The sequence below is a fragment of the Peromyscus maniculatus genome, chromosome 8 (genome assembly GCF_049852395.1).
Source record: "Peromyscus maniculatus bairdii isolate BWxNUB_F1_BW_parent chromosome 8, HU_Pman_BW_mat_3.1, whole genome shotgun sequence".
Lineage (NCBI taxonomy): Eukaryota > Metazoa > Chordata > Mammalia > Rodentia > Cricetidae > Peromyscus > Peromyscus maniculatus.
In genome coordinates this window covers 41,569,161-41,596,547 of record NC_134859.1, presented here as the reverse complement: position 1 = coordinate 41,596,547, position 27,387 = coordinate 41,569,161, and the positions used below count along the sequence as shown (strand labels likewise).

The window sequence follows — 27,387 nt, the reverse complement described above, 5'->3', positions numbered from 1 at the left end:
TTTTTTTTTTTTTTTCTTTTGAGACAGGGTTGCATGTATCTCAGATTAGCCTTGAATGTAGCTGAAGATGACCTTGAACTCCCAATCTTCCCGCCTCTGTCTCCAGTACTGGGATCACAAGCCTGTGTCCGGCTGATGTGGTGCTTGGGATTGAACCAAGGGCCTTGTGCATGCTAATCAGGCTACCTTTGGTCCCTGCTGGTGAGCTTTTGAGACTCTTGTCACACACACACACACACACACACACACACACACACACACACACACACACACACACGTACTTTCTCAATTATTCTGGGGTTTGGAAGAACAGGGAGCACACTGATCTTGTTTATCACTCTGAATATGATTGTCTTCAGGCATCCTGGCATGCAATAAAATCTTTTGGTTTGGCTCAGAGTGCACACCTTTAATCTCAGCACTGTAGGGGCAGAGGCAGGCAGATCTCTGTGAGTTCCAGACCTGCCAGGTGACAGAGACAGACCCTTTCTCAAATAAAATAAAATCTTTAAAAAAAAAAAAAAGGAAAAAAAAACCCTCTTTCTCCGTTTTGCCACTTTCAAATGGCTCTGTCCACACATTCCAATATTTTCTCCTAATACTTTCAAAAGTCTTCTGCATTTCCATTTATCTTAATTCTTCTGTATTCTATAAGTTAAGTAGTATAATACCTTCCTCTTCACCTGATAAAGGGATAAAGAGAGGCAGAGATGCTAAATAATTTCCTTAAGCCCCTACAATCAGTATACACCCATCTGTCTTTGTCCATGAAAGGATACAGTGAATGACTGTCAATTTGGTGACAGGCTCTATTTCAACCACTGGGAATAGAAAAGGAAGCAAGGGCTGGAGAGATGGATCTGAGATTAAGAGCACTAGCTGCTTTTCCAGAGGTCCTGAGTTCAATTCCCAGCAACTACATGGTGCCTCACAACCATCTGTAATGAGATCTGGTGCCCTCTTCTGGCATGCGGGCATACATGCAGGCAGAACACAATACATAATAAATAAATGTTAGAGAGAGAGAGAGAGAGAGAGAGAGAGAGAGAGAGAGAGAGAGAGAGAGAGAGAGAGAGAGAGAAGTGAGGTGGGTAAGGGCTCTGCCTTCATGGAGCTGGTGCTCAGGTGAGGGAACCAGACAATCCCTCCGCCTGCCTGATGTGCGCAGCCGGCTAGCAGGACTATGGGACATTCATGTGTTCTTCCGTCTCTGCTGCTGTGTGCACTACTAGGCATTCACTCTTCTCGGCCTCCAATCTCGTCATAGGAGCCTGGAGTTTATAGATGTGCTACTCTGCCCAGCTTTGTGGGGCTTCTGGGGACTTAGACTCAGATCTTCATGCTTCCCTGATAGGGGTTTTACCCACGGAGCCATCTCTTCAGGCCCTGGAACTGGATTTGTGTTCCTGCTGAGACAACAGGCCAACATGGAAGACTTCGCGTTTCATGGTAAGGTTGACAGCCTTCCTTCCACACCATGGCTTGGTTGAACTTCCGTGCTTAGTTCAAATCTCACCCTAACCTGGGAGCACTGCCATTTTCTGTCACACTTGCTTTTCCCTATCAGCTCTTCGGCCTGTGTTACTCGGTGCTGAGCACTCGGCATGCAAGTCTCTTTCAGGTGGCTTATCATAGGAATATGGTATCAGGGGCTTACAGTTTCAGAGGGTGAGTTCATGACCGTCATGGAGGGGAGCATGGAGGCAGGCAGGCAGGCATGGTGCTGAAGCAGAAGCTGAGAGTTATCCCCAGGCAGCAGGAGAGATAGATAGATGAGAGAGAGAGAGAGAGAGAGAGAGAGAGAGAGAGAGAGAGAGAGAGAGAGAGAGAGAGACTGAGCCTGGCATGGACTTTTGAAACTTTGAAGTCCACCCAGTGACACACCTCCTCCTACAAGGCCACACCTCCTAATCTTTCTCTACCAGTTCCATCAACTAAGGACCAAGCATTCCAATATAAGCCTGGGGAAGCATTCTTATTCAAACCCCAAGCCCCAAGTGATTTTTTTTTGGTCTGTTTAACTTTTCCAGGAAACTGTTTTCCTAATGCCAAAGAGCTCAAGCCCTTCTGATGAAGGTTCTCTCTCCATTTCTTTTCAGACATCTCCGTTATTAACCTAGTCACCGTCTATGTTTGCCGTCTCACAGCCTGAAAGAACAGAGGAGCCTCTGGTTTTGCTCATGGTCTGGTACCCAGTGTGTGTGCAAGCACTCACTGAACCCACAACAGAGTGCTGCCCAGGCCACCCCCCGGCAGCTCCCCTCCCCTCCCCAGAGTCATTGCAGGCTCCCTGTTGAGAGCACTGCCCGGGACTCTCCAGCTAACAGATCTCCAAGTGCCTGCAGATGTGGGGAAGTAAGCTTGCAGGCTCAGCTGCCTCACAGAGCCGCTGCAGCTACCCGTGTCCCACACTTTCTCTTCTCTTCTCCTTTCTCGGCCACCGCCTGGTGCAGGCTTACACAGGACGCTTCCTCCTTCCTCAGAGACCTATGAGAAGGAACCCTGATTCCTCTTCAGGACTCCCGCCATGCTGTCTGTCTACAGTACTGAGGCCTGAAATCTCAGAGCCCCTGACAGGTTGTTGACTGTCTGTCCATGCACAGCATCAGTTACCCTCACAGTAAGCTTATCTGCAACATTCTGTCTCAGGGTCCTTGAACACTACACCTGCGACGTTCAAAAGACTGAAATTATAGCCGTAGATGTTCCAGATGTCACAGTAAGAGAAGCCTCGGGAATGGTGTGCTAGAGGTTTCCAAAACAGCAATGAAGTTCACACAAATACCAACCACTCAGGGAGTTAGTTCTTCCAGATATTTCCATTCTCTTAGGGACAAGCCGTTTCCCAAAGGGGACCCCTAAAGGCTGATTCATTGGTACTTAGGACACTTGAGGGCTCCTTCTCAAACGGCTGAGCTGGAGGCAAAGCAGGGGGCCCAATCAGAAATAATAAGCAGCCAGGAGCACCACGAGTTCTCCAGCATATGGGGTGACATATGTGTATTTACATATATACACTGCCTGATCGATAGTTCCAGTGAAAACATGGAAACTCAAGAACATGGCTGGAATTTAAGGGGCTCTGAAGGAGTTTCATTCCTTAAAGAAAACCAGTGTGTCTCTAAGGTGCAGACAGCTTCAGGAAAACCAAAACCAATAGCAGTATTGAGTATCAGACCCTCCCCCCCCCCTCTACAAATAAGCCTCCTTTTCCAGATCAGCTGTTTTTAGTATCTCTTCTGGAAACAGCCTGGAAGAGCTTGGGATTCTACTTGCATTCATGGCCTTTGCTTGCCTGTCTTCTCATGACCCACAGGCCTAGTCCTTCGTTCTCAATCAGGCCACCTTGCTGGGCCTTTCTTCTGCCTTCACGTGTATCTTCAGGAGGCACAGTGAGGGAACTTAGTCACCCCCACACGTTTTGCTCCTGTGACTGATGAGGTGACCTTGCTGCACAGTACCTGTGGCCTACAGATTTCATTCTTCTATCCCTAAGAAGTGCTCCAGGCTTTGGGTAATGGACCCAGCTAAAAATACACTAATCTCAGGCTTTATTTTTCCATTTATTTATTCTCTGTGTGCAGGTTAGAGGACACTGTGTGGGAGCCATTTCTCTCCGGCCATGTGGCTTCTGGGGATTGAACTTGGGTTCTGCTTGGCAGCAAGCACTTTCATCTGTTTGAGCACTAGCTTTTACCCACTGGGCAATCCTGCTGGCCTCCTCTCAGACTTATGGCTGCAGTGGTAAGAGTTAACTTGTGAGAGTTAGTTAACCTTGTCATTTATTATCACCCAGACTGGTGAGGCAGACCTCTGTAATAGTGTCTCCAGAGAGGATTAACGGACTGGCAGTCAGATGATGTGGTGACACCATCTATCTCATAGGCTGGGGGCTTGGATGGGATAAAGAGGGAAAAGGAGAAAGCCAGCTTGGCACTACCATCCATGTCTCTGCTTCCATGATCTGCTCGGGCGAGCCAGCTCCTGCCTCCATGCCTTCCCTGCTAGGATGGACTGGATCCTCACAAGAGCCCAAACATCTTTCTCCCTGAGGCTGCTTCTGCCCCGTGTTCGGTCACAACGACAAAGTGGGTAACAAAGCCTAATCCAGTTCTGGGTGCTGCTGGGTAGCACATGGGTACAGCTTTAGGAAGTCTATTGCTTTCTTGATTAAAACAACAACAGACCCAGCTGCTGTCTTCTGCCCTTAGACAGTCTGCTCTTCTCTCTACCCTGAGTGCAGAGCCATGCTGGAAGCAGAAGGGCTGTCCTGTTAGCAGGTGCTGCCGGCCCCCTGCCTATAGATCCCTGCCCCTCACTGTTCTGGCAGTCACCATGGACTTCCTACCGACAGCCTTGCACCTCCACCCACGACATTCATCTGTTAAAGGATGCGAGTGAGCCTGAGAACAGCCTGTGACTAGTAATCTTTGGAGGGCCAGGATCCCAGCTTGCTGGCCTAGATGTGAGTGGTCCCCAGGAAGACCAAGTATCAGCATAAGCCACTCTGGAATGTTCTTGTATTGGCTTCCTTCTCTTTCTTGTCTTACTTCCCTGCATTTCTAGAATCATCTCCAAAATAAACTGCTTTCACAAAAAAAAAAAAAAAAAAAAAAGAGTCTCAGGAGCTCCTTCTAGAACCCAAATATGACATCTTGTGACCATGAAAGCCACACACAAGAATGGAGAGTTTAGTAGTCAAGTCCTCAATAGCAGGCCTGAGCCCTTGTGCCATTCTTGGACTGCCTGTGCTGGAATTATTTGAGAAACAGTCTGCTTTTGGTCGGCCCCCATCCCCAGGTTGCCTCAGCACATAGCCAGATGCAATTCTGAGAGGTATGAGGAACTCGTGGCTGACATGTGTATCCTTTGGCCATGGCTAACTGTGCTGATGCAGCCTTTGCACCATACACCATGCTAAGCAAACCATGGTCCTTATGTGGCTCCAGCTAATCCTCATGTGGACTCTATCACCAAGTAGGCGTCGTTGAGCCTGGTGAAGAAATGCTGGGGTGTGTGGTGGAATTCCATTGAATTTAAATTTACCCCTCTTTAAAACAATCGACATCAAATTCCATACACCTGTCCTTGACTGCAAAGCCAGTGGTGGCATCAGGATCATGGTTTTTTTGTCACTGAAAGTCAGGGCTGAATCTTCACTGCACGGAGCCTGTGGCACTTTGGTAACGAGCTGTATGTTCCGTCTCTGTCCTTTTCCTTTCTCTACTGGGTTCTGTCACCAGTGCTAACAGCACACTGATCCCAGAGCCAATGCCTCTGGCTACTGAAGCGCATGTACATGATACTGCAGGAACACACACCAGTCCTGCTGACCCGCTGTTGGATCTGTGTCCTAGTCATGGAGAGCTTCACTTCAGAAGTGGGAAGCTGTGCTGTTTGGGTCCAGAGTGACAGTTACCTGTTGGTTTGCTATGTGGAAGGTACCCACCAAAGTGTGGCGCATGGTACCACACAGATTAGAATGTTGTGTTGAAACATACTGCATTTAAACACACTCTTATTTACAATCATCAAGATTGGACTTCAGAGGCTGGAGAGATGGCTAAGTGGTTTAGAGCACTTGCTGCTCTTAGAGAGGACCTAGGCTCGGTTCCCAGCCACCTACAGAGTGGCTCACAACCGTCCACAGCTCCAGTTCCAGGGGATCTAACAATGTCTTCTGACCTTCTCAGGCACCAGGCATGCCTGTGCTGCAGACATTTGAGTGTGTAAACACCCCGACACAAAATAAATCTGAAAAGAGACCAAACTGGATCATATATGAGAAGAAACCTACTCTGTGGACTCAAATAAACACTCCATTTAAAGTACAACATTCAACACTGACTTTTTTAATTCAAGTTTTTATTAAAATAATGTTGAGACACAGTACTATCGAACAACACTCACTTCCTTTTGTGAGACAGGACCATAAGCACCCAGAAGTGTTCATGAGGCTGAGTGTTGTCACGTTCCTGTCCAGGTGAGAAGACTGTGGCTGGGAAATAGGACACAGTAGAGTTACGATCACTGGCGTTAGGGTTAGTGTGCTGAGCTGGGTTCTAGACAGCAAGCATGCAGCCTCCTGGGGCTGTCAGGGACCCAGCTTATCTGCTCTAGGGAAACCACATGCAGGGCACACACAAAGCGTTGGCCCAAGGGCTCCTGAGGTTGGGGGACTGAAGAAGTGCATGCGGGTGGGGATCTGACCTTCAGCTTGTGGAAGGAGGCAAAGTAGCAGAAGGGGCTTTCTTGAAATTGTTCCATGTTGTTATCAATGTGTAGTGGACAGAAAATGGACAAACTCACCGGGCATGACAAGAATCAAGCCTAAAAGTCAGGCACAGTGGCACATACTTGTAACCTCAGCATTTGGGAGGCATTAGCAAAAGAATTGCTCCAAGTTCAAGGCCAGCCTAGGCTACATACTGAGACAAAGGCAGATGAAGGCCAGCAAGGCAGTCATGCTGTAATCCTAGTATTCAGGAGGCTGAGACTGGAGGATCATAAATTTGAAGCCAGGTTGGACAATATGGCAAGACCTATTTATTAATATTTATAAAAAATATTTAAAGCATAATAGACATGATTTTGAGGACTAGGGCTACCAAACTGCTTTAGACACAACAGGGCGTCAACTCAAACAGTGCATGTGTGGAAGAGTACAGGAAGATGCTGAAATCACAACTTTGGGTAGATTTATTTTACAAAGCCGCTGTTTAATTCTGTAAGGACATTCAAGTTCATTAAATGACAACACAAAATTCACAATATGGTGACAGACTTATTTGAGACACATTTTGCTGCTTAAAAGCATTAACAAAACAAAACAAAAGACTAGCCTAGAAAATTCAGCCAGACAGAAAGATAACGACACCAGCTGGTAACAACAGCTGAGGTGAAGGGCTTACAAACAGCCGAGCCTGTTCAGTCCATTTGGTTTGATTAGACACAGAACTGTCCTCTTCGCTCTGAAAACCAGCTTTGCAAGTCCGCCACTCCTCCCGAGTCTCACCTACCCTGTGGTGATGGAACTCTTTGGACACCAGGTGGGGTATCATGGGGGGTGGGATCAAGTCCGTTCCCCCAACTGCATGCCCAGTGGTTAGTTTACAGAGACAGGGTCTTGTTAGACAGCTCAGGCTGGCTCAGAACTTGCAGTCCTCCTGGCCCTGCCTCCCAGGTGCTGGCATTACAGGCGTGTTCCACCATACCCAATGCCTGTTTTATGTTTCTGTGACTGGCCCAGGCTCCAGTGAAGTGGCCTGTATGAATTATGTGAGCTTACCCATCTGTTTTGGTATTTTCCATTTTTGCAAAGTATCATTTTCTAAAACTCTTGTCATTAAATGTGTCTACCTTAAAGTTCAAGACATTAATGTCCCTTTTAGGAACAAGTGGTGTAAAACCAGTATTTAAGGTAAGGCAATAGACTTCATTGTAAGAAGTGACCCCAACCTTGCTTTATCAGGTGAGGGACTGCAGATCTGAGGGACATTCAGGAGACTGACCCCACAGAAGAGATTCTTAAAAATTTTAATACGTCCAGAGAACAGTGTAAGAAGGGAAAATGTTCTTAATTTAGGATATGTTCAAAAGCCCTTGTTCTACAGCCAAATGTACAAAAACAGCTTTCCTTAAAGAAACACACATCTCTGAGCCAAGGCTAGCTTTTTGGTTAAATGATTGTTAGCTTTTGTTTGGCTCTGAAGGTTTCCATGGAAACAGCCTGAGAGATAGAAAAGGCAGTATTACCATATTATCCATATGCCACCTGATAAACTGCACACGGATTTGTTCATGCTGCCCAGAGCAGAGGCATCATATCTGATAAGCCTGGACAACGGCAGGCACTGAGTTCACTGGTTACACTATGACTTTCCTGTCGTCCTGTTTGTTTGACACTTTAAATTAAATTCTGATGAACACCTCTGCACATTTCCCTCAGGACCTTCTAGTTCAAGCAATGCTCCCACAACTAGAAGCCAAATGAAGTGAAGCATCGCACTGAGCTCCACAGCCATGATGTTAACATTCTCTAAGTGCTTCCTGCAGGTGAGATGATGTGAAGATTATTTATAATCATCATGTCAATCTTGGCCAGGCAGGTCTGGATTATCTGTTCTAATAACTCACTGAACACAATGATCTCATCTGATTTCAGCTAAGTGCTTCTAGAAAGGATACAAATGTAGCCCTTACTCAAAAGGATGTATCTGAAGAACAAACACACCAGCAATGATGAGTCTCAACAAGACAAGAAGAGGTGTATCACCTTTAGCACCACGTTGAGGACCACAGAGGGCTGGCAGGAGTGTTGCTGGGCTCACTCTAAAGTGGATTCTGCAGTTCTGGACCCAAACAGAGCCCACTTGGGAATTCAGTACTTGTAAGAAGAGGAAGCCTGAGACATTATTAAAAAGTATCAAAATTTATGATTTGCCAGAGATGACTTGACATTGCTCTTGTTCACAAAACACTGAAAACATTCTTCCTTGAGGACATCGAGGCCAGCCTCAATGGTCTTGGTAAGCTAAAAAGACAGAATGTACTCCCAAGAAGGATACATTTCTTGTGGAGAGTGTTTTTTTTCTCTTTTTTTCCCTTAGGTTTTTTGAGACAAGGTTTCTCTGTGTAGCCCTAGCTGTCCTGGAACTTGCTCCATAGACCAGATTGGCCTTGAACTCAGGGATCTGCTTGTCTCTGCCTCCAAGTGCTAGGATTAAAGGCATGTGCCACCACACCCAGTGAAAATGGTTTTTAATGACAACTTACTCTGCATCTGTGTAACATAGCGGTGCCTCACTGAAAAGATCTGTCCCGCCGGCACATGTGACTGCTCACGCCCCAGGGCAGAGCATCTCCGTGTGTGGCACTGGTGTAGACAACTGGAGTGCAGAATAAAGTTCCGAGAGAGGAACCAAAGGTCTAGTGCAAGGCTGGCGTAAGGGCTACAGGTAAGTGTTGGGCCAGACACAACGCACTGACAACAAATCCCTTCTTTCACTGATGGGGAAACCCGGGCTTCAGTGTGTCACATGTGAGCCAAAGGAAAACTGTGACCAGAAAAGAAGTCTCACTGTGTTAACAGCCTTTCACGTTTAGCACACATCGCTTCAGCAACCTTTTATCAGAAAAATGTCTTTTCACAAGGACTTTGGCAATTCATGGTCTGGTGTGCTTAAGGTTCAGGGGAAGACCCTGGTCATCTTGTAATAATGCTGTGTCCTCATAGCAAGCTCTTTTCCTGAGCACTGGGCAAGCTGTCAGTGGTCACATGCTCATTCTCCGGGGTGAGTGCTGCCCTCAGCAGGTGCTGCCGGGTCATCACATGTGCTGAGGTGACTGCTGTCTTGAGAATCTGTCCCGATACTTTTGGTCTCTGACTGAAGGTGGACAGACACCTGCACTGCTATCTCCTGGCCTTGCTCACTGAGAGAACCGTCATCCGAATCTCCACCAGGTGAGTTACTTCGTCCCAGCTCTGGGTTAATCACATAGATGCCACCTTGAGCATCCAAGGCAGGTCTCTCCTTGATTCTCTCTCCCATGTCATCGGGGTCATCCACTCGCACAGCCTCAAACATTTCCTCAACAAAGGCCCGGCAGTTCAGAATAAGGGGCGGGAGAGGGACACTTCTGGCTAGTTCTTCAATGTAGCGGGCAAACTCCATGGTCTTAAACTGGGTGACCTTGGCAAGCTCCAGGGTTTTGGCTGAGGTGATGATGGGGATGCGCTTTGCTATCTCAAAGGCCTTCTGGAGCTTTTCAGCCCCCTCAGTCCTGAAGAACTCATTGATGGCCTTCTCAGTCTTTCGGAGATGGGTGCTCATCAGGCATAGCCGAGTGACATTCAGGATGAGTGTGATTGTGAAGGCGATCAGGCAGACAACCATATAGTAGACACTCATGTCTCCAGAGGTGAAGATCACACGGAGGGTGACTGAGTAGGAGGCACGAGTTGGAGAGGTGACGATACACGTATAGAGCCCTCGGTCATCAAAGGCGACATTGGTGATATTTAGGAAGCTATCGGAAACCAACCATTTTCCACCTAATAAATCCAACAGAAATGGGAAAAAAATTACAGAGAAGACCAACTGCCTTGCTAATATTCGCCTTTTCATCAAACTATTGTAACTTGTCAGTTAGGCTTGTTGTGGGGTGTCTTTCCATATGCTGTGAATATGTGTTGCTCCCTGCACTGGCCATGGCAGGGCAGAATGGTGCCAGGCAGGAGATCCAAGAGGGACAGAGGGAGGAGAAAGGCAGAGTCAGAAGATGCTGCAAGTCGCTGCCAGGAGAAGCAAGATGTGAGAGAACAGGTAATATCATGAAGCCACGTGGCAAAACATAGATTAATAGGAATGGGTTGAGTTAAGATGTAAAAGCTGGTTAGCAAGAAGCCTGAGCTATGGGCCATACAGTTTGTAATTAACATAAGCCTCTGTGTGTTTACTTGGGACTGAGCTGCAGGACTGGGCAGGACACAAGAAAACTTCCAACTACCTAGGCTCCACTGTTTCAATAATGCTAAAAACTAGAAAGAAAGGAAGAAAGAAAGAAAAGCAGACTTCCATGTGTGATTAGGATTCTATCAGCATAAAACAAGCAATGAAAATTGAACTTCCTGACCATCTAAGGCCAGCATTTCCTTCTCACAGCCAGACAACAAGCATCCACATAGATTCAAAAGACCAATCTTTCAAAGACATCCTCATCCACGTGTTTGAGTCTACACCATATTGCTACTTATACCTTTTCATACACAAGATGGACATATCTCAGAAGCATAGATATGTTTATTTATGGGGTGATGGGCTATGTACTTTTATCTTTATTGAAATGTTGTTTACTTTTCATCATGAACTCATGACAAGGTCCCAAAGTTATTTGTAGAAAAGGACCTGGCATGGGGCTGGAGAGAGAATTCAGTGGGTAAAGGCACTCCTCACCAAGCCTGATGACCTTTGAGCTGAGCAGCAGCATGTTTTTGCTGCCCTCTGCTTCTTGACTATGGATGTAAGACAACCAACTGTTTTGAGTTACTCCCCTGGCTTCCCTGCAATGACAGATTACAACCTGGAATGTTGAGCTGTAACAAACCCTTCTTCCTAAGTCCCCTTTGTCAGGGTATTCTACTACAGCAACTGGAAAGAGACTAAGGCAACTAGCCTTTTAGTGTGTGGTGCTGGAGATCCAACCTGTGTTTGCTAGGAAAGGACTTAGCACCGAGACACACTCCATTGCTTAGGAATGGGTCCTTGAGAAGGGAAAAGCACCTGTCTCTTCTGCTTTAACTCAACATGAAGAATGAATACCTTTTATGTTTAAGAGTGTTTCCTGAAAGGTTAGCTTATGGGGATCCTAGAACTTCTTCATTTTGGCTTTCATGCTAACTTCTCTTTGAGGTACTTTGTAACTCAAGTATTTATCACAAAGATCTTCCTTTTTGTTTTTTTGAGACAGGGTTTCTGTGTAACCCTGGCTGTCCTGGAACTCACTCTGTAGACCAGACTGGCCTTGAACTCAAGAGATCTGCCTGCCTCTGCCTCCTGAGTGCTGGGATTAAGGGTATATACCACTACCACCTGGTTTGATCATTTATTTTGTTTTGTTTTAATGATTTATTATTATTTTATGTATATACATGTTTTGCCTGCATATATGTCTATGTACCACATGCATGCCTCATGACTGTAGATGCCAAAGAGCATCTGGTTCCCTCAAACTGGAGTTACAGACAGTTGTGAGCTGCCAAATGGATGCTTGGGTCCTCTGGGAGAGCAGCCAGTGCTCTTAACCATTGAGGCACCTCCCTCAAAGATCTAACAGAACACTAGTAAAGAACTAGTCTAAATTAAGATGTGCATCAAACAAATCACACAAAGAAGAATAAAATAAAAGCCCAATGAAAAGTAAACTTGGACTGAATTATCAGAGTACAGTTCTTTTTTAAATTATATGTGTGTGTGTATGTGTATGTATGGGTCCACACACCAGTGTATGTGTGGACATCAGAAGCCAACCTGTGGAAGTCAGCTGCTATCTCTACCATGTGGGTACAAAGTTGCCAGGCTTGATGGCAAGTACCTTTACTCACTGAGCCATCTTGATGACACATCACTGTGTAATTCTTATGACAGAAATAGAGATAAGAGAAACTTTGTTTTCAAGCAAATTAAGAAAAAAAAAAAAAAAAAAGCTGAATGTGGGCACAGTGGTGCATGCCAATAATCCCAGCACCTGGAAGCTGGAGGCAGGATGATCTGGAGTTCAAAGTCATTCTTGGCTATAGAGGTCCTGGTGAACCTGAACTATAATACTTTGCCCAATACAAAATAAACGAACACAGAAATAAGTAAAAGAAAACTCAATAGGCAGGAAAGCAGCTTACTGTCACATGATTATCTTTTAAATTTATACCTATCCTCTTTTTGTTAAATAATTATAATTACTTTGTTCTTTTTGATATGTTTAATACTTCAGGCCCTAACCACCCCACCTCTATCCCTACCCCCCATGCTAGGGATCAAACCCAGGGCTTTGTGCATTTTAGGAAAGTGCTTAACCACTGAACTGTATCCTTGACCCCCTTTGAAGCTAGTTCCCTTGACACATATCTTGGAGAATTCTTGCTCAGTATATCATAACCCCCTAAAGCTGGGTTGAGTCACCTGGCTGACCACACTTTTATAGGATTACCTCTGCCATGTAGCTGCCGTCCTTTCGAGTTGTACCAGTGGACATCTCCATACTGATCCATCGTGAGAAGACACTCCAGGGAAACATTTGTTCCCTCTTTGGCTATGATGACATCATCACCAGAGTAGGAACCTGCTGAGAGTTCAAAGCTCGGGAGAAATGATACATTGTAAGAACTCTGATTTGCTCCCAGTGGGGCCACATCTTCCAGAACCAGAGCAGCTGGCACAAGAGTGACCACCACTAAGATGGACAGACAATGATTCAGCTTCATGGGAAAAGCAAAGACAGTCTTCTTTAGACTTGGAAAACTCAAATGTGGCTATGCTCAACAGGATCGCAGTGAATGACTTGCTGCTGATAGAAGAGTTTTCCAAAGAAGTGGTCCAACAGTGTTCCGAGGCTTTCACTATTCAAAGGATGAGACGTGTGGAGGCCAGCCTAGAAGAAAGCCACATAATGTTTACCCAACCGAGACTCATCATGGGGTAAAACTGCATGCCCCAGAAATGAATAGACAAGAAGCCAATGAAGGAACTGGTGCTGACATCAGGGATGATTAGATACCACCTCAGAGAGATGGAGAAGAGTGCTGAGCTGGGACTCAGCAGACTTAGATGCCAGCCAAACCTCACTGCCAGCTCCCCCATCTTGGCAAGCATCAGCTTTCTCTCTCTTGGCTTCCATTTTCTCATCTGCTCACTGAAGGGAAGGATGAGAGATGCTCTAAGGATGCTTCTGGATCTAAATGCTGAGCTTCCATTTAACTTGGACAATTTCTATGCAACTGGGAGCCAATGGAGAGCTGAAATACAGTTTAACCATCTTTTATTTCAACCTGCACCACAACCATATGCTATATCAGTATGTAAAGCAACTGATATGCCTTGTTCTTTACCATGAAGATCAGAAGCTGGGTAGTCCAACTACATATGCAGATTAAACAAATACCTCAGGGACATATGAGGTAGAATCTGGTTTTGTTAGGAAAAAGCAGAAACAAAAACCTGTGTCAGAGTGAGATTCAGGACAGGCACCAAAACTACACAGAGAAACCCTGTCTTGAAAAAAACAAACAAACAAACAAACAAACAAAACAAAAAACAAAACAAAACAAAAAAAAACCCAAAAAAAAAAACCCACAACCCCTGTGTGACCTACATGAACAGAGATACTGACTTGTAAGTCCATACATCTCCCTCTCAGAATGTCATACAAAAATTAGCATATTCTTTACAATTAAGAGATATAACAGTATATTTAATGGTATGTACAATTAACAAATTTTTAGACTGAAGTCTAACAAAATTGACACCTTAAGTGTGTAGTTGGTAGAAACGATATACAACTATAAGGAAAGACTATTAGGTTTGGAGAAGAATAAACTACAACTAAAAAGCAAAATAAAAGTCTAGCCTGAGTCCAGGTGTTTATGATTTTCTTCTTGCTAATTTGATTCCCCATTTAAAATCACTAGCTTGCAAGGAAAATGTCAATTTGCACCCCTATAAATACGTGGTGAGGCTATGCTTTATTTCTTGTCAAAGTCCAAGGTAATTAGCTTTGGAGATGACGTTTATCTACTTTTATACTCACAGCAAGGCTGCTTGATCACAGAACATGAAAACCAATGGGTCATTGTATTTTGCCATTAAACCCTTAAAGTCTGAATTACAAGTTTTAAAATGTCATTTAATTTTCATTAGGCTCTTGAAGGACTGGATGAATAATGACAATTAAAAAAAATCTCAATCTTTAACATTTAAGGACAGGCTATTTAGAATAAAACAAAAACTTCTGACTTTGGCTCTACAGGATAGATTAAATGTGTTTACTTCCATTTCCTCCTATAAACCTACTAAAATGATATTGAAGGAAACAGCCGTGGGCATTTAATAAATGATTTAGCTTAATTTCTAGACTTCACAGTGATGCCAGAAGTTCATGGGCGTCTGATCCAATAACAGGTGACAGGCACAAACACTTCCTGATGAGGACCAGGAGCCAGGCTCCATGCTAGTGTAAGCTTCAAGCTCTTAGACACTGAAGATGAGCAATGACTGACAGCCAAGACTTTGTCCTTCTTCTTACCAGCAGTTCTCATGGTGAGAGTTCCAAGCGTTTCCCCAGACTTTGACAGGGAGGTCCCCAGTTTTATCTAAATCAAACTGTAAAATGTCATTTACTCCACTGCCATACTTTTTACTGTTTACCAGAGCAAAGCTTTTAAATCCACTCACTTTCTTTTTGTGTATTTATTTTAAAGGGAAACTGTACACCACTTCTGTGGATAAAATCACCTGCATGGTTGAGTATAAAAGTGACTCACTCCAGAGTTACTGCCACCTGCTTCAGGCTCAGGGATGGATACCCCCTATCTCTGTAGCCTTGTGCTATGAGGACTGCTGGCTCAGCCGTCCTCACGAGGCCAGTCATTGCCCAATGCTGCTGTGTGTCAAAGGAAGGTCTGTTCCCATGCTGTGTTCTCTGGCTGCCCTCATCCTGCAGTCAATGCCCATTCCACAAGTGAGCCATGTCTCTCGACTACTCCATTCTTTGACCATTGATTCTTGTTGAACAAGGATCTTTCACTTACTCCAGTCATTACAATCCCCGAGTCAATCCATGATTTCAAGACAGAACCAAAAATCCAACCCAGTCTCCTTCCCTTTAGAATCAGGATCCAGCATTCTCTGGCTCCCAAGTTTGGTCATGAGATATACCTGTCATTATAGCTTGTGGCTCTTTCCTGGACACCTCTTGACCAGTAACCCCTCTGCTCTTTGCCTGTGCCCTGGCCTTCTACCTGAGAAGTTCCATTCTTGATCTTCCCATCCCTCAGATCTGCTGCATTGGTTATCCTCTTGGGGAGGCTTTTTGTAGTGAGTGCAGCCCCACATTCTGGGTCCTCCTGCATTTCCCCCTTGGGTAGCATCAAGCACAATCTATGTCCTCCGACAGGCTGGCACCTAGTATGTGCTCAATAGAAATGTGAATAGATGAGAATGTGGGTCTCCATGCTGAAGCTCAGTGCTGGTAGAGAGGAAGGAGGTGCCAGGGTAGGAGGTGAAGCAGAACTGGTACAGACTAGAGCGTGAAGAGCTTCTTGGTTTGGATTTTGTTTTCCCTATAAACATGGTGGGTGTCTATCTCTGAGCTTGAAGCAGGTGGCAGTACCTCTAGAATGGGTAACACTATGTTTTTTTTTTTTTTCTTCTGAGACTGTGTTTCTTTGTGTAACAGCATTGGCTGTTCCAGAACTTGCTCTGTAGACCAGGCTGGCCTCGAACTCACAGAGATCCACCTGCTTCTGCTTCCCAAGTGCTGGGATTAAAGACGTGTGCCATCAGCACCCAGCTGCATTGTTTTTATTTTTAAGTGTAGAGGCATTTTTAAAAGGGACTTGCAACTTCTTCATTACCTGGTACTAGAGGAAAAATGTGGAAGTAAAAAAAAAAATCACCAAATTCAAGAATTCAAACCCATCTAAGTATTATCAACACTCAGAGAGCTGTTAAATATACAGATCTGATCTGGGCTTAGGTTAACATGCTGGTAATTCTGAGGCAAGGGTCCCTGGACTGCCATCAGGCAGCACCAACAGCTCCTTTCCTCTCCGACAGCCCTGCTAATGGTGCTCTAGACTGCTGGAACACTTCCTACGCACAGCTGAGCTGTCACATTCCATCCTGGCTCTGGCTTCCTCTGCACTGGTACAACTGATGCCTGCAATCTGGTAAAGCCAGGGTGGCAGAGGTGCAGAGTGCAGACTTGAGCCTGATTTCCTGGTAGGTATCCAGGCATTCAGGCCTGGACTCTAACCAGCCCTGTAGTTTTTACAAAGGACTTAAGTCTCTGTCTTGTCCTCTCGTCTTTAAAGTAGGGAAAACACTAGTACCTATTCTTGCAGGAGAGTGACAACTAGAGCAATTCATGTAAAACAGCCTGGCAGCAACACTCACTAAATACACGTAGTTACTGCTGCTGATGGTTCCTTAGAGGTGCTTACATGCACACCATCAAACAGTTACACCATTAGGCACCTTTACTCAGAATACCCCACAACTATATAATAATCAGGGGTGGGGAGGCACTGTTGAAATGTCAACTTTCAGTTCAAAACATCACTTACTTATGGTCTCACCACAAATCAGTAATCTGCAATAACATGAGTCAAAAGCAGGCAGTACATGTCACATTACCTGGGCCCTGCACTTGTGGCAGGCAAGCTTCCTTATAATCCATGTACCCTGTGGGTCCCTTTTCAAGCCTTGCCTGTATTTGCCTGGGTCAATCCTTTAGTTAAGTAAGCTAATTCAAACCTTTGTTCTTGGGATTTAGATGGAGACATTTAGGGCCATTTGAGAAGGGCAGGCATTCAGGGGGTTGAGACAGTTTGGTTCAGCCTACCTACAATGGAAAACTGCGGGACAAGACAAGAGGGATGAAGAGGAGAGTGAGCTATGAGGAGATAAAGGAGAAGGTGGAGAAAGAGGCTCGCACATGCTGCTTTGGCTCCTAAAGAACTGCTTGGTACCAATGACTTTTTTTTTTCCTTAAAGAAATAAACATCTTTATTTGATTTTACTCAAAACTAAAACTACAAATCATTAAGGCGTACCTTGCAAACAAGGAAGCAAATGGGGAAAGGGTTAGGTAGGAGAAAGAGTAAGCCTTGGAAAATGAACAGAAGCACAGCTGTGGTCATCAGGTGATCTCTGTTAACACCTATCTCCAATTATTCTCTTTATAGTATGGCAGCACTTCTCAGCTGGCGGGTCTCCATCTTTTGGGGGTCAATGTCCCTCTCACAGACGTTGAATACCAGACATCCTGCCTACCAGACAGTTACATTATGATTCATAACAGTAGCAAAATTACAGTTATGAAGGGCAACAAAAACAGTTTTATGGTTGGGGGTCGCCACATCATGAGGAGTTGTATCAAAGGTCAAAGCATTAGGAGGGTTGAGAACCACCGCACCGGGGGTGTTTTGAGCGAAGTGCCCTGTGGCTCACCTCTGCAGTCTTTGCTGTGTACTGACACAGCCATTGTGTGGGCTGGGGGTTCACAAACCCCCCAAAACAGGGTCTAGAGAGACACGACAGCCACCCTGAAGCTGGTCCTATGCCAAAGGGAGCACATCAGCCTGAACCTGACTTCACGCCAGGAGAAACCAGATCTGACAACAGTCTTGAGTGTCCAGTCCGCACCAGCCACTTCAGACCAGTCATAGGCAGCCTGAACACGAAGGCCTTCTGATATCAGCCGTGAAGAAACAGCAGCCCCTGCCGGTGGGAGATGCGGAGCAGTTGTGACAACAGTGGCCAAAGTCCAAGGTGACAGCAGAAGGGGGGGAGGGGTCACACACTCACGGCCTACTCCTCACATGAAGGCTTACGTCAGCTTCAGTGGTCTCTGCTACCTGACACCAAAACGTCACCCAGTGACCATTCCCTCTTCATCAGCAGTGGTGACGGAGGTTAGCAACTGTCACCGCTCAGCTCGTAGCCTGACTTTACCTCAATTAAAGCAGGAACCCATCCCACAGAACGTGGAGTGGCCAACGCTTCAAGCGCTCCTCAGGTGAGTCAGACTGTCCCACACACTCAGGGAGTTACGAACTAGTTTAGAAGCTGGGGGTAGAAACAGCTAACTACACACACACACACACACACACACACACACACACACACACACACACACAATGGCATGAGCAGTGCTCAAGGGAAGTGCAACTGTGCTGTGAATGCCAGAAAAAAAAAAAAAAGAGGGATCATGAATTTCAGGAGTGTGACCCACTTTTAAATCTGGCACTTCTAACACCATGCCTGGTATTCTCAGTGCAGCAGCTGACATGTTAGGATCATGAAGCAGCAGAAATGTGGATGATTTTTCCCTAGACAACCATTCTGAATATTGACTATTATTTTAAAAGTTGGGAAGAGAAGAGCCTTCCTGTCATAGCAGACTGCTCGGCTGCTGTTCCTGCCAACTTTGAGTGAAGAAATATTTCCATTCGGCTCCGACTCGCAACAGAAGCAAACAGGGAAGCAATGTGGCTGACTTCCGTTCCGGGCCTCAGTATTAAGTTGGCTGAGCAAAGCGCCGTTTGCAGAAATCATTCTGGGATAAGTCAAGGGGGAGAACACTGATGCCCAGATGGCAATGTTTTTCACTCCAATTACAGCAGGATACTAATGTCTCATTCTCCATAATTAACTGCTCCTTGCTGTATTTACAGCGTATCCGCTCTGCTCTGCCTTCAGTCACATGTGCAAAGTGGAGGCGCTCCCACAAACTGCCACACAGTTGACAAAGTGGCATTCTGCGCTGGCGAGGAGAAAAGCAAATGGAGAGCAGCTTGCACGTTCCCTCCATCCACCGCAAAGAGCAAACACAGTTGTGCTGCTTACTGCCGGTGTTGCCGTGGGGATCTGTGACATTCAACGTTAGTTCTGGGGCCAAAGAGATGGCCCAGTGGGTAAAGACACCCGTTAAGTAAGCCTGAAGGACCCACAGAAAGATGGGGAGAACTGACTCTACACATTTGTCAGCTGACCTCTACACATGTACCACGGCACACACACTGCCTGTTCCCACACACACACTAACTATATCTATATATCTACATATGCACACATACACACACATATTTAAAGTTACAGTTATTTGAACAGAGGTCATCATTTTGAGGGCCCATTTACTTAAACGTTTCTAGTCTATATTTCCAGTCATATCCTGGAGCCCACCACCTCACCTCCAGACATGGGGCAATTTCAACTTAAACGTCAACATATTTTCTGGCACAGTGAGAACATCGTCTGTATTCATCCTTTTTGGAGCTTTGTTTAAATACCAGCATCATTCTGACTTTGATCCTTTTTGCCATAACAGTGACTGCCAGTGACTGCCAGTGGATGGCAGGCTTAGATTCAGGACCTCTCCACCCCATTTTCTTCCCTCTGTAGTCTGAAACTGAGAAAGACCTCACTGTACCTTTCTTTCTCTTTTCTTTTCTTTTCTTCTCTTCTCCTCCCCCCTCCCCTCCCTTCTTCTTCTTCTTCTTCTTCTTCTTCTTCTTCTTCTTCTTCTTCTTCTTCTTCTTCTTCTTCTTCTTCTTCTTCTTCTTTCTCTCTCTCTCTCTCTCTCTCTCTCTCTCTCTCTCTCTCTCTCTCTCTCTCTCTCTCTCTCTCTCTCTCTCTCTCTCTCGAGACAGGGTTTCTCTGTAGTTTTGGTGCCTGTCCTGGATCTTGCTCTGTAGACCAGGCTGACCTTGAACTCACAGAGATCCGTCTGGCTCTACCTCCCAAGTGCTGGGATTAAAGGCGGCCAACCTCACCGTATCTTTAACTCAGTAGTTACAACCCCTCATGGTAACCCCAGACCTACTTGTCCAACATACACATAGCTTCGAGGGTATCTATACAATCCTTCCAGTTTTGCAACACCAAAATTCGAGGATTATGTAGTTTAGAGGTTAGAAGAATGGGTTCTGGAGTTACAAGTACTCAGTCCTTGTTCTGGGTGAAGCCCAGGCTGGAAAAGCCTCTGTTTTCACATCTATTGAATGAGGTTATTAACAGTAATGATCTTGGATTGTCTGGAAGCATGACTGTGGGAACATTATAAATACATTGTAGCTGGAGTAATCTCCAGTCCTGCCTGGCCTGTGGTCAAGACAAACATCTCTCACCTGCTCATCCTGCAGCCACTCATACCGAAATAAACACACAGATGCTTATATTATTTAAACTGTTTGGCCTAATGGCTCAGGCTTCTTGCTATCTAGTTCTTATATCTTAAATTAACCCATTTCTATTAATCTATAAGTTGCCACGTGGCTTGTGGCTTATTGGTACTTTACATCTTACTTCTCACGGTGGTGGTGGCTGGCAGCGTCTCCTGATTCAGCCTTCCACTTCCCAGAATTCCCCTCTCTTTGTCCCACCTATACTTCCTGCCTGGCTACTGGCCAATCAGCATTTTATTTATCAACCAATCAGAGCAACACATTCACAGCATACAGAACATATCCACAGCAATACATGCTGTTGTTATTATTATATGTTTTAGATATTTTCCAGTTAGGTCAATTGTATCTACCCAAATCATAGTCCTTTTATCTCATCTGGGTACCACACTCTCAGCCCAATCTAGCTCCTTGTGCTATACCCAAACACTGTCTTTCAAAGAAGGACAAAATCTAGTAGGGGACTTTTCCCTACCCCAGAGCTAAGCTTCACACTCCAGCTAGCAGCTCTCCCTCTCCAGGAGTGGAGGATGTAGGCAGCAGTGCACACATGCACCAGTATGCATGCTTATAACTTGGTACAATCTTTACCTGCTCCTCTGTTACTTACTCAGATGTGTTCTAGGATGCTTAGTTCCTGTATCTGGAGCCTGATTACATCATCATCCCTTTCTTTGCCTAAAGTCGTACAGTGTTCCTAGCCGACAAGCTTTAGTTGTGTGTGTGTCTTACTCTCTACTGTCTCTACATAGTTTTCAACTTAATGTTCGGCTTCTAGTTGCTCTTTTGTTCATCAATTCCCTTCCCCAGCAACACCTCTCCATGAAGATTCTACTTGCAATTCTCATCTCCTGTTAGTCAGGAGACCTACTTTCCCACACTCTCCCTGCCTTGAGACAGGGTTTCTCTGTGTAGCTTTGGAGCCTGTCCTGGAACTCACTCTGTAGACCAGGCTGGCCTTGAATTGACAGAGATCCGCCTGGCTCTGCCTCCCGAGTGCTGGGATTAAAGGTGTATACCACCACAGCCCACTTATTTGGGGTTTCTTTGCTTGCTCAAGGTTCTAGCACCCTGAAAGTTAAACTTCAGTAAGACTCATCAGTTTCCCTTCAGTTATCTCACAGAAGCCCATCTGAAAAACCTCAGCCTTTGACAGAAGGCCACTTCCTGGGGAAGGGTGCAATATCTGGAGTTCAGATGAGCATCAGTCTGGGAGGAGGAAAGGTGTCCCATTCAAAAACTTGCAACTAGTTTCCATTCTCAGGCTCTGGAAACTGTTTATAAAGAGATCTTAAGAGAAGGAAACAGCTTTTTGTTGTTGTTGGCTTTTTTTCTTCAGGAACAACACTCCAGAGAATTTGATCTATAAATGGCTTTGCAAACTCAACTTTGAGAAAATACCAGATTAATCTGCGGTGCTTGTTAAAGATGTAGAGTTCTGGCCTCTCTCGGATGCACATTATAGCTGTGCTGATTTACAAATCAAGCTTACATTTCTGTTAACTGTCATGACAATACTGTAATTCAGCAATTCCCACGTGTGGAACAGGGAGTCCTGGGTATCCCTGAAACAGTTTCATGTCTCTGCTCACATGTGATGAAATTTTTCTGAAGGTTACACAATGATATTCATACTTCAAGAGAACATAGGAGAAACGGAACCTAGCTGTATTCTAGGAAGCCAAGCATTAGAGAAATTGTCTTTTTGTTGTTTTTGAGAAAATGTCTCACATAGTCCAGACTGGCCTCAAATTTGCACCCCAAGATAAACTTAAAGTCCTCCTCCTGCCTGTAGTTCCATTTCCCAAGTACTGGAATTACAGACACGTTGCCAGCATTTCCCACTGGAAAATATTCTTTAAGGAAATGTCAGTTATCACGTAATGAGCTTACTATTTTAAAATAAGTTATTTCTTTGAGAGTGATTTTAATGTCTTAAATGGAAACTACTGGTAGTTGTAATGTACATAAACAAAACCTTTTGAAATTCTTGATAAGTTTAAGTGCAATGGGCTCCCAAGACCCAAAAAATGTCACAATTGTTGCTATATTAGTAATGGCAATGTGTAAAAGACAAGACAGTTACCAGCTGACCAAGATACACCCCTATTCTATACATTTTCCTTCACAAAAGAAAACCAGAAGAAATTTATTTTATACTTTTAGTTTATCTGTTGACCAGGCACTTTTGTTTGAGATAGGATCTGGTTATTTAGCTCTGGCTGGCTCAGAGAATTCACAACGTAGCCAAGGCTAGCCTTAACTTGCAATCCGACTTGAAAGGAACAGGCATTTAGTAAGGTCCCAGGTAACACCAATGTACCAAAATTTAAAGGATTCTCATCGAAAATAAGGGAAGATCGTTGAAGGGTTTTAGGAAGTGGTAACTGCATCTGGACACTGATATAAGGGATTGACGAGAAGGAGGAAACTGGAACCTTTGTTTGTTTTTAGATGCTAGGGATCAAACCCAGGCCCTTGCACACGATTGGTAAACGCTCTACCACTGAGCCACACAGCAGCACGAGATCTGGACACTTGAAATCAAGTCTTTGCCTCCCTGGGCTTCAGGTTGTCCCCATTTTTACAAAAATGCGTTTAATGCCTTCTTCCTGGTTCTGTCAGTCGGCGTTTTGTGCATTCAAACTGCTCAGGGGCAAATGAAGCGACGCATTATAAACCCTACAATTATAAATCAAAAGCACGTCACTCTCCTGCTTAGAAGCCTTTAATTACTTCCCACCGAGTTCCAAAGGAAAAGTCAGAGTCCTCGCCACTGACCCGACACCGACTCGGTGCCCAGGCGTCTATTCTCCCCGACTCCCTGCGCGCTGTCGCCCTCGGCCAGTCTCTCCTCCTGCAAAGCTCTACTCCTACTCCAGATCGGCAGGAGGCTTCCTCCTTTTCACTTCCTCACTCGGGTCCATTCTACTACCTCATTTCAACTTCGAGAAAGCACTCAGCTACCATCTCAGACACCGCTGTCTCGACGTTTTGTGGTCTCCCTTCCCCTACCACCTCGGCAGTGAGCCGAGAGCAGGGTCTTCACGGGTTCCCCGGTGTGGGCGTCGCTGGCCCTCTCCAGTGCTCTGTAAATACTTCATGGCGGAACCCCCACACCCACACCAGTCCTTCACGGAGGGCGGACACCCCTGCAGCCTCCGCGCCCAGCCCCAAGCATCCCTAGCTCTCAGGGAGCTACCTGAGCCGAGTACTCACTCACCTCGCCGGACTCAGCTCCTTCCGCCCCAGCGGATGCTTGACCCGGAAGCACTCCTCGAAGACGACCCCGCCTCCGTGCGGAGGTCAGGAATACTTCCGTGATCGTCGGAGCGGCGAGCGGGGCGGCGGTAGCCGCGGTGAGGGGCGGCGTCGGCACTGCGGCTTTTCCGGGTGAGGGCGGCGAGGGCTGGGGTGGCTGGGGTCGCAGCACGGCTGCTGCGCTTCCGGCGGTGTTTGGGGTTTTCGTCAGACTGAGGGGTGAGGAGCTTGTTTACCTCCAGCCTGGGAGTGGGGTGGGACCTGTGTGCGGCGGTGCGGAGACCGGAGACTGGCCTCGTTAGCTCGGGAGCCGCAGCTGCCCGCTGCCCGGACTCCCCGTGGCGCGGACGGGCTGCAGTGCTGCCCCCGGGCCCGGCTTCTTGCTACTCCAAGGTGCCAGCCGCGCCGCCTCTGGGTAAGGCGACGGGGACGCGTGTGCAGTGAGTGTGTTTACGTCTGGACCGCGAGGCGCCTCCTTCGACCTCTCCAGTCATCTGGGTCTTTCTCTTCCAACCAGGAAAAAAAAAAACACATGGACCACAGAATACCCGGAAAACATTAAATAGTACAATTCCGTATGTCTGGTATGTGTTTAGTTCTGTTTACTGGGACGGTGGAGGCGGTCAAAACTACACACGAAATCTTGTCGTCTGGTCCAGCCTAAACGCCTGGCACGTTCGTGATGCTTATTAAAATCTTTGTTGTGCAAGTGAAAGAATAGGGGCAACCGGCGTTTACTCATTTGGAATGTCCTAGTTTCATAAAATTAAGTGAGTTTTTGCAACACGTGTATTTGCTTACATATAGCACATCTACCATATGTGAAACCTAGAGAAAAAAGAAAAGGTAGTTTTAAAAGGTACATTTTTTTTTTTTTTAAATACATCTGCAAGAACACCTTTTGAACTTTGTGCAGTATGTCAGTGTCTTCTTATTAGATCAGCCTTTGGACCGAGTGAGGCAGAAATTGCCTTGCATTTCTTCTCTGTCTCCAGGGCTGGCTACATAGTGGGAATGCAAAAGATGTTTGCCATGAATGACTAAACGAGTTTTTTTTTTCTTTTTCTGAGTTGGTTTGCACGGCAATTGTTACTTTTATATGTATTCTTCTCCGTGAATTTTGGGCTTGTTGAATACAGGCATACCATGTGCCCACAAAGTTTAGGTAACACAGTGTGTTGTTGTCTTAATCCACCTTTCTAGCTTTGTGCCTCCCTTTGCTTCTTCCCTAATATAGTCATTACTCGAGGTGACCATATCGTGGATCACTGACCTTTCTCTGTGTTGTTTTCATACCCTTTGTTTTAGTTGCTTTCCTGTTACTGTGGTAAAATTCCCAGACAAAAACAAGAAAGGGCGGTCTTACCCTGAGTCACAGTTCTCTTGGCCATAGTGGCAAGAAGGTCACATAGGAAGCTGGCCATATTGCATCCACGGTCAAGAAGCAGAGAGCAGTGAATGCTTGTGATCAGCTCTCTTTCTCCTTTTTATACAGTTCAGGACCCCAGCCTGTGAAATTGTACCACTCAAAGTGTTAACCTCATCAAGATAATCCCCACAGATGTGCCCAGAGGACTCTTCGGTGGTTCTAAAGTTTATCAGTTTGGCGATTGAGATTGACCATCACACCCTCGAATTCTTTCATTGGCATTTTCTTTTGTCACTATCTTAAGCATCCTGAAGGCAGATGTTGTGAACACAAATGTGTACAGGGTCTAATCAGATTACTATAAATGAGTAATATAAATTTGGAGATAGTAGAGATAGTAGAGTATGAGAGGATACCATTCTCATCCAAAAGGCCTCAACAGCCATCGGCACCAGATAGTTATCGCCTAGTCACGTGGCCCCTCTTGCCTTATGTCTCACTTTTACAAGGGGAGTTAGAAACTTCCTATTTTTTTTTCCTATGGAAGATGGAACTTTAAATGGTAGTAACTAATTAAAAAAAATGTTTAAACAGTGTAGGCCAGGTAAAAACATCTATAAGCTGTAGTTAGCTAACACATTTCCAGTTTGTGACCACTACTCTAGGCTTATTTTAGGTGCACTTTATGAATCGTTCCCTGAGCTTAAGATGTCTTCTCTGTTCCTTAAGTTTTGTTGCGTGTGTGTTTAAGACAGGGTCTCATTATTTATTTCTGTCCATCCTAAAATTCACTGTGTAGACCAGGCTGGCCTTGAATTCTCAGAGGTCTGCCTGCCTCTGCCTCCCAAGTACTGGGATTAAAGGCATGCCCCACTGAGATTTTTTTTTTTTTATGTGCTTCAATTATTGTGCTATAGCCCATGTGCCTTCCTTGTTAATTTCTTTTTTAGTGCATTAGAAGCATGATAGCATGAGTTGGATTTATCCTGCACTTAGTACATGCCTGAATAAAATGTTTGTTAGCATACCTGGTGTATGTGTGTTGTGTAAGTGTGTTCCTTGGTGATAACTGCTTATTCTAGGAACTGGTATTTCTCTTAGTGGAAGTACCAGTGACATGTTGGTTTTAATTGCCAAAGAGCTGTACTTTCAGGAGGAACTGAATTAGGTAAGATTGCTATTCCAAAGCTGACCCGAGAGGCCAGTGGATATATTTAGGTGGTAGAGCTCTTCCTTAGCATGCATGAGGTCCCGGGTTTGATACAAGCACAGCAGAAGAAATGAAATAAAAAGTGGAATTCAATTATGCTTTAGTTACATCAGATGGTCTAACTACCAAACAGTGTTTGGAATGTTTACAAAGAATATTAAAAAATAGAAAGCTGATTTGACACAGTGTTACTTGATGATTTAAACAGTCTCTGAAAAAACTGAAGAATGAATGCTTAATGATAAAATTTTTGAAGGACAAGCTAGTAAAAGGAAAGACTGATAATGGTCTTCATCAAAATGAAAAAAATTTCTTGGTGGAAGACCCCATGAAGATAATAAAAACACCGGGTGTGGTGTCTCATGTCTGTAATTCCAGCACTTGGGAGTTTGAGGCAGGAGGATTGCCATAAGCTAGTGGCCAGCAAAGAGGGAGATCCTGTCTCAGAAGGCAAAACAAAATAAGACAATGAAAATAAGCTTTAGACGAGGATGAATTGAACCTAGATATTAAGTACTTCAAAACTCTACAGAAAATGACAAAGCAATCTAACTAAAGAAATGTGCCAAAGATAGATGTTTCTCTAAAGAGAGTCTTGAGATGGCACACAAGCCCCCGAAAAGGTATTTACTGTCTAGTCACTGGCTAATGCAGCCTAGAAGCTACATCGAGCCACCACCACGAACCCATAGAAGTGGCTCAACATAAGGGAAAGAGCTGGTCCGAATGCAGAAAGTTTTGGTTATTTGTACTACTCTGGAGAAGATGGCAGCTACATACAAAACAAAGCATGGTCTTACCATATAACCCATGTTTCATATAAAACTAAGCGTGGACTAACCGTATGACCCATACTATTAATAAAGTATTTATCGTTTATTCCAGAGAAAAAGCTTAGGTTCACGTAAAAACCTGTACGTGAACTTTGAAAATAGTTTTAGTTGTGCAATAGCCTGATGTTGGAAACTGCAGATTACCTGGAATTATAACACACACACACACACACACACACACACACACACACACACACATACACACACAAAATGATGTACTGAGAAATTGAAAGGGACTTTTTTGATATAACCATAG

General features: G+C 45.1%; 2 protein-coding genes across 11 annotated transcripts in view; one reads left to right on the top strand and one right to left on the bottom strand.

Annotated features, from left to right (window-relative positions):
* Nucleotides 1-5,836: 5,836 nt before the first annotated feature.
* Nucleotides 5,837-24,109, bottom strand: Mfap3 (microfibril associated protein 3). The gene is made up of 3 exons (XM_006984895.4): nucleotides 23,682-24,109; nucleotides 12,706-13,146; nucleotides 5,837-10,054 (listed from the first exon to the last, which is right to left on the bottom strand). Exons 2-3 carry the CDS (start codon nucleotides 12,977-12,979, stop codon nucleotides 9,282-9,284), a joined length of 1,047 nt encoding a protein of 348 aa, XP_006984957.1. The 5' UTR covers nucleotides 12,980-13,146; nucleotides 23,682-24,109; the 3' UTR covers nucleotides 5,837-9,281.
* Nucleotides 23,738-27,387, top strand: part of Fam114a2 (family with sequence similarity 114 member A2) — a 34,079-nt gene continuing 30,429 nt past the window's right edge. For 5 of the 10 annotated variants that reach the window (XR_013041661.1, XM_076542381.1, XM_076542380.1 and 2 more), the window contains exon 1: nucleotides 24,236-24,303. Coding sequence is in view for 4 of the 10 variants with exons in the window: in XM_076542381.1 (XP_076398496.1) it covers nucleotides 24,297-24,303 (7 nt within the window). In the remaining 6 variants the exon portion in view is untranslated. Of the gene's footprint in view, nucleotides 23,852-24,235; nucleotides 24,304-27,387 lie in introns of those variants that run through there. The other 5 variants (XR_013041662.1, XM_076542382.1, XM_042284024.2 and 2 more) reach the window with 3 other exon arrangements.

What these genes read in the sequence shown, in the direction of transcription:
- Mfap3 (XM_006984895.4), bottom strand. Translation starts at nt 12,979, where the DNA reads ATGAAGCTGAATCATTGTCTGTCCATCTTAGTGGTGGTCACTCTTGTG. An exon ending in ACGGCAGCTACATGGCAGAG is followed by an intron (nt 10,055 to 12,705) that starts GTAATCCTATAA and finishes TGGATTTATTAG; the next exon opens with GTGGAAAATGGTTGGTTTCC.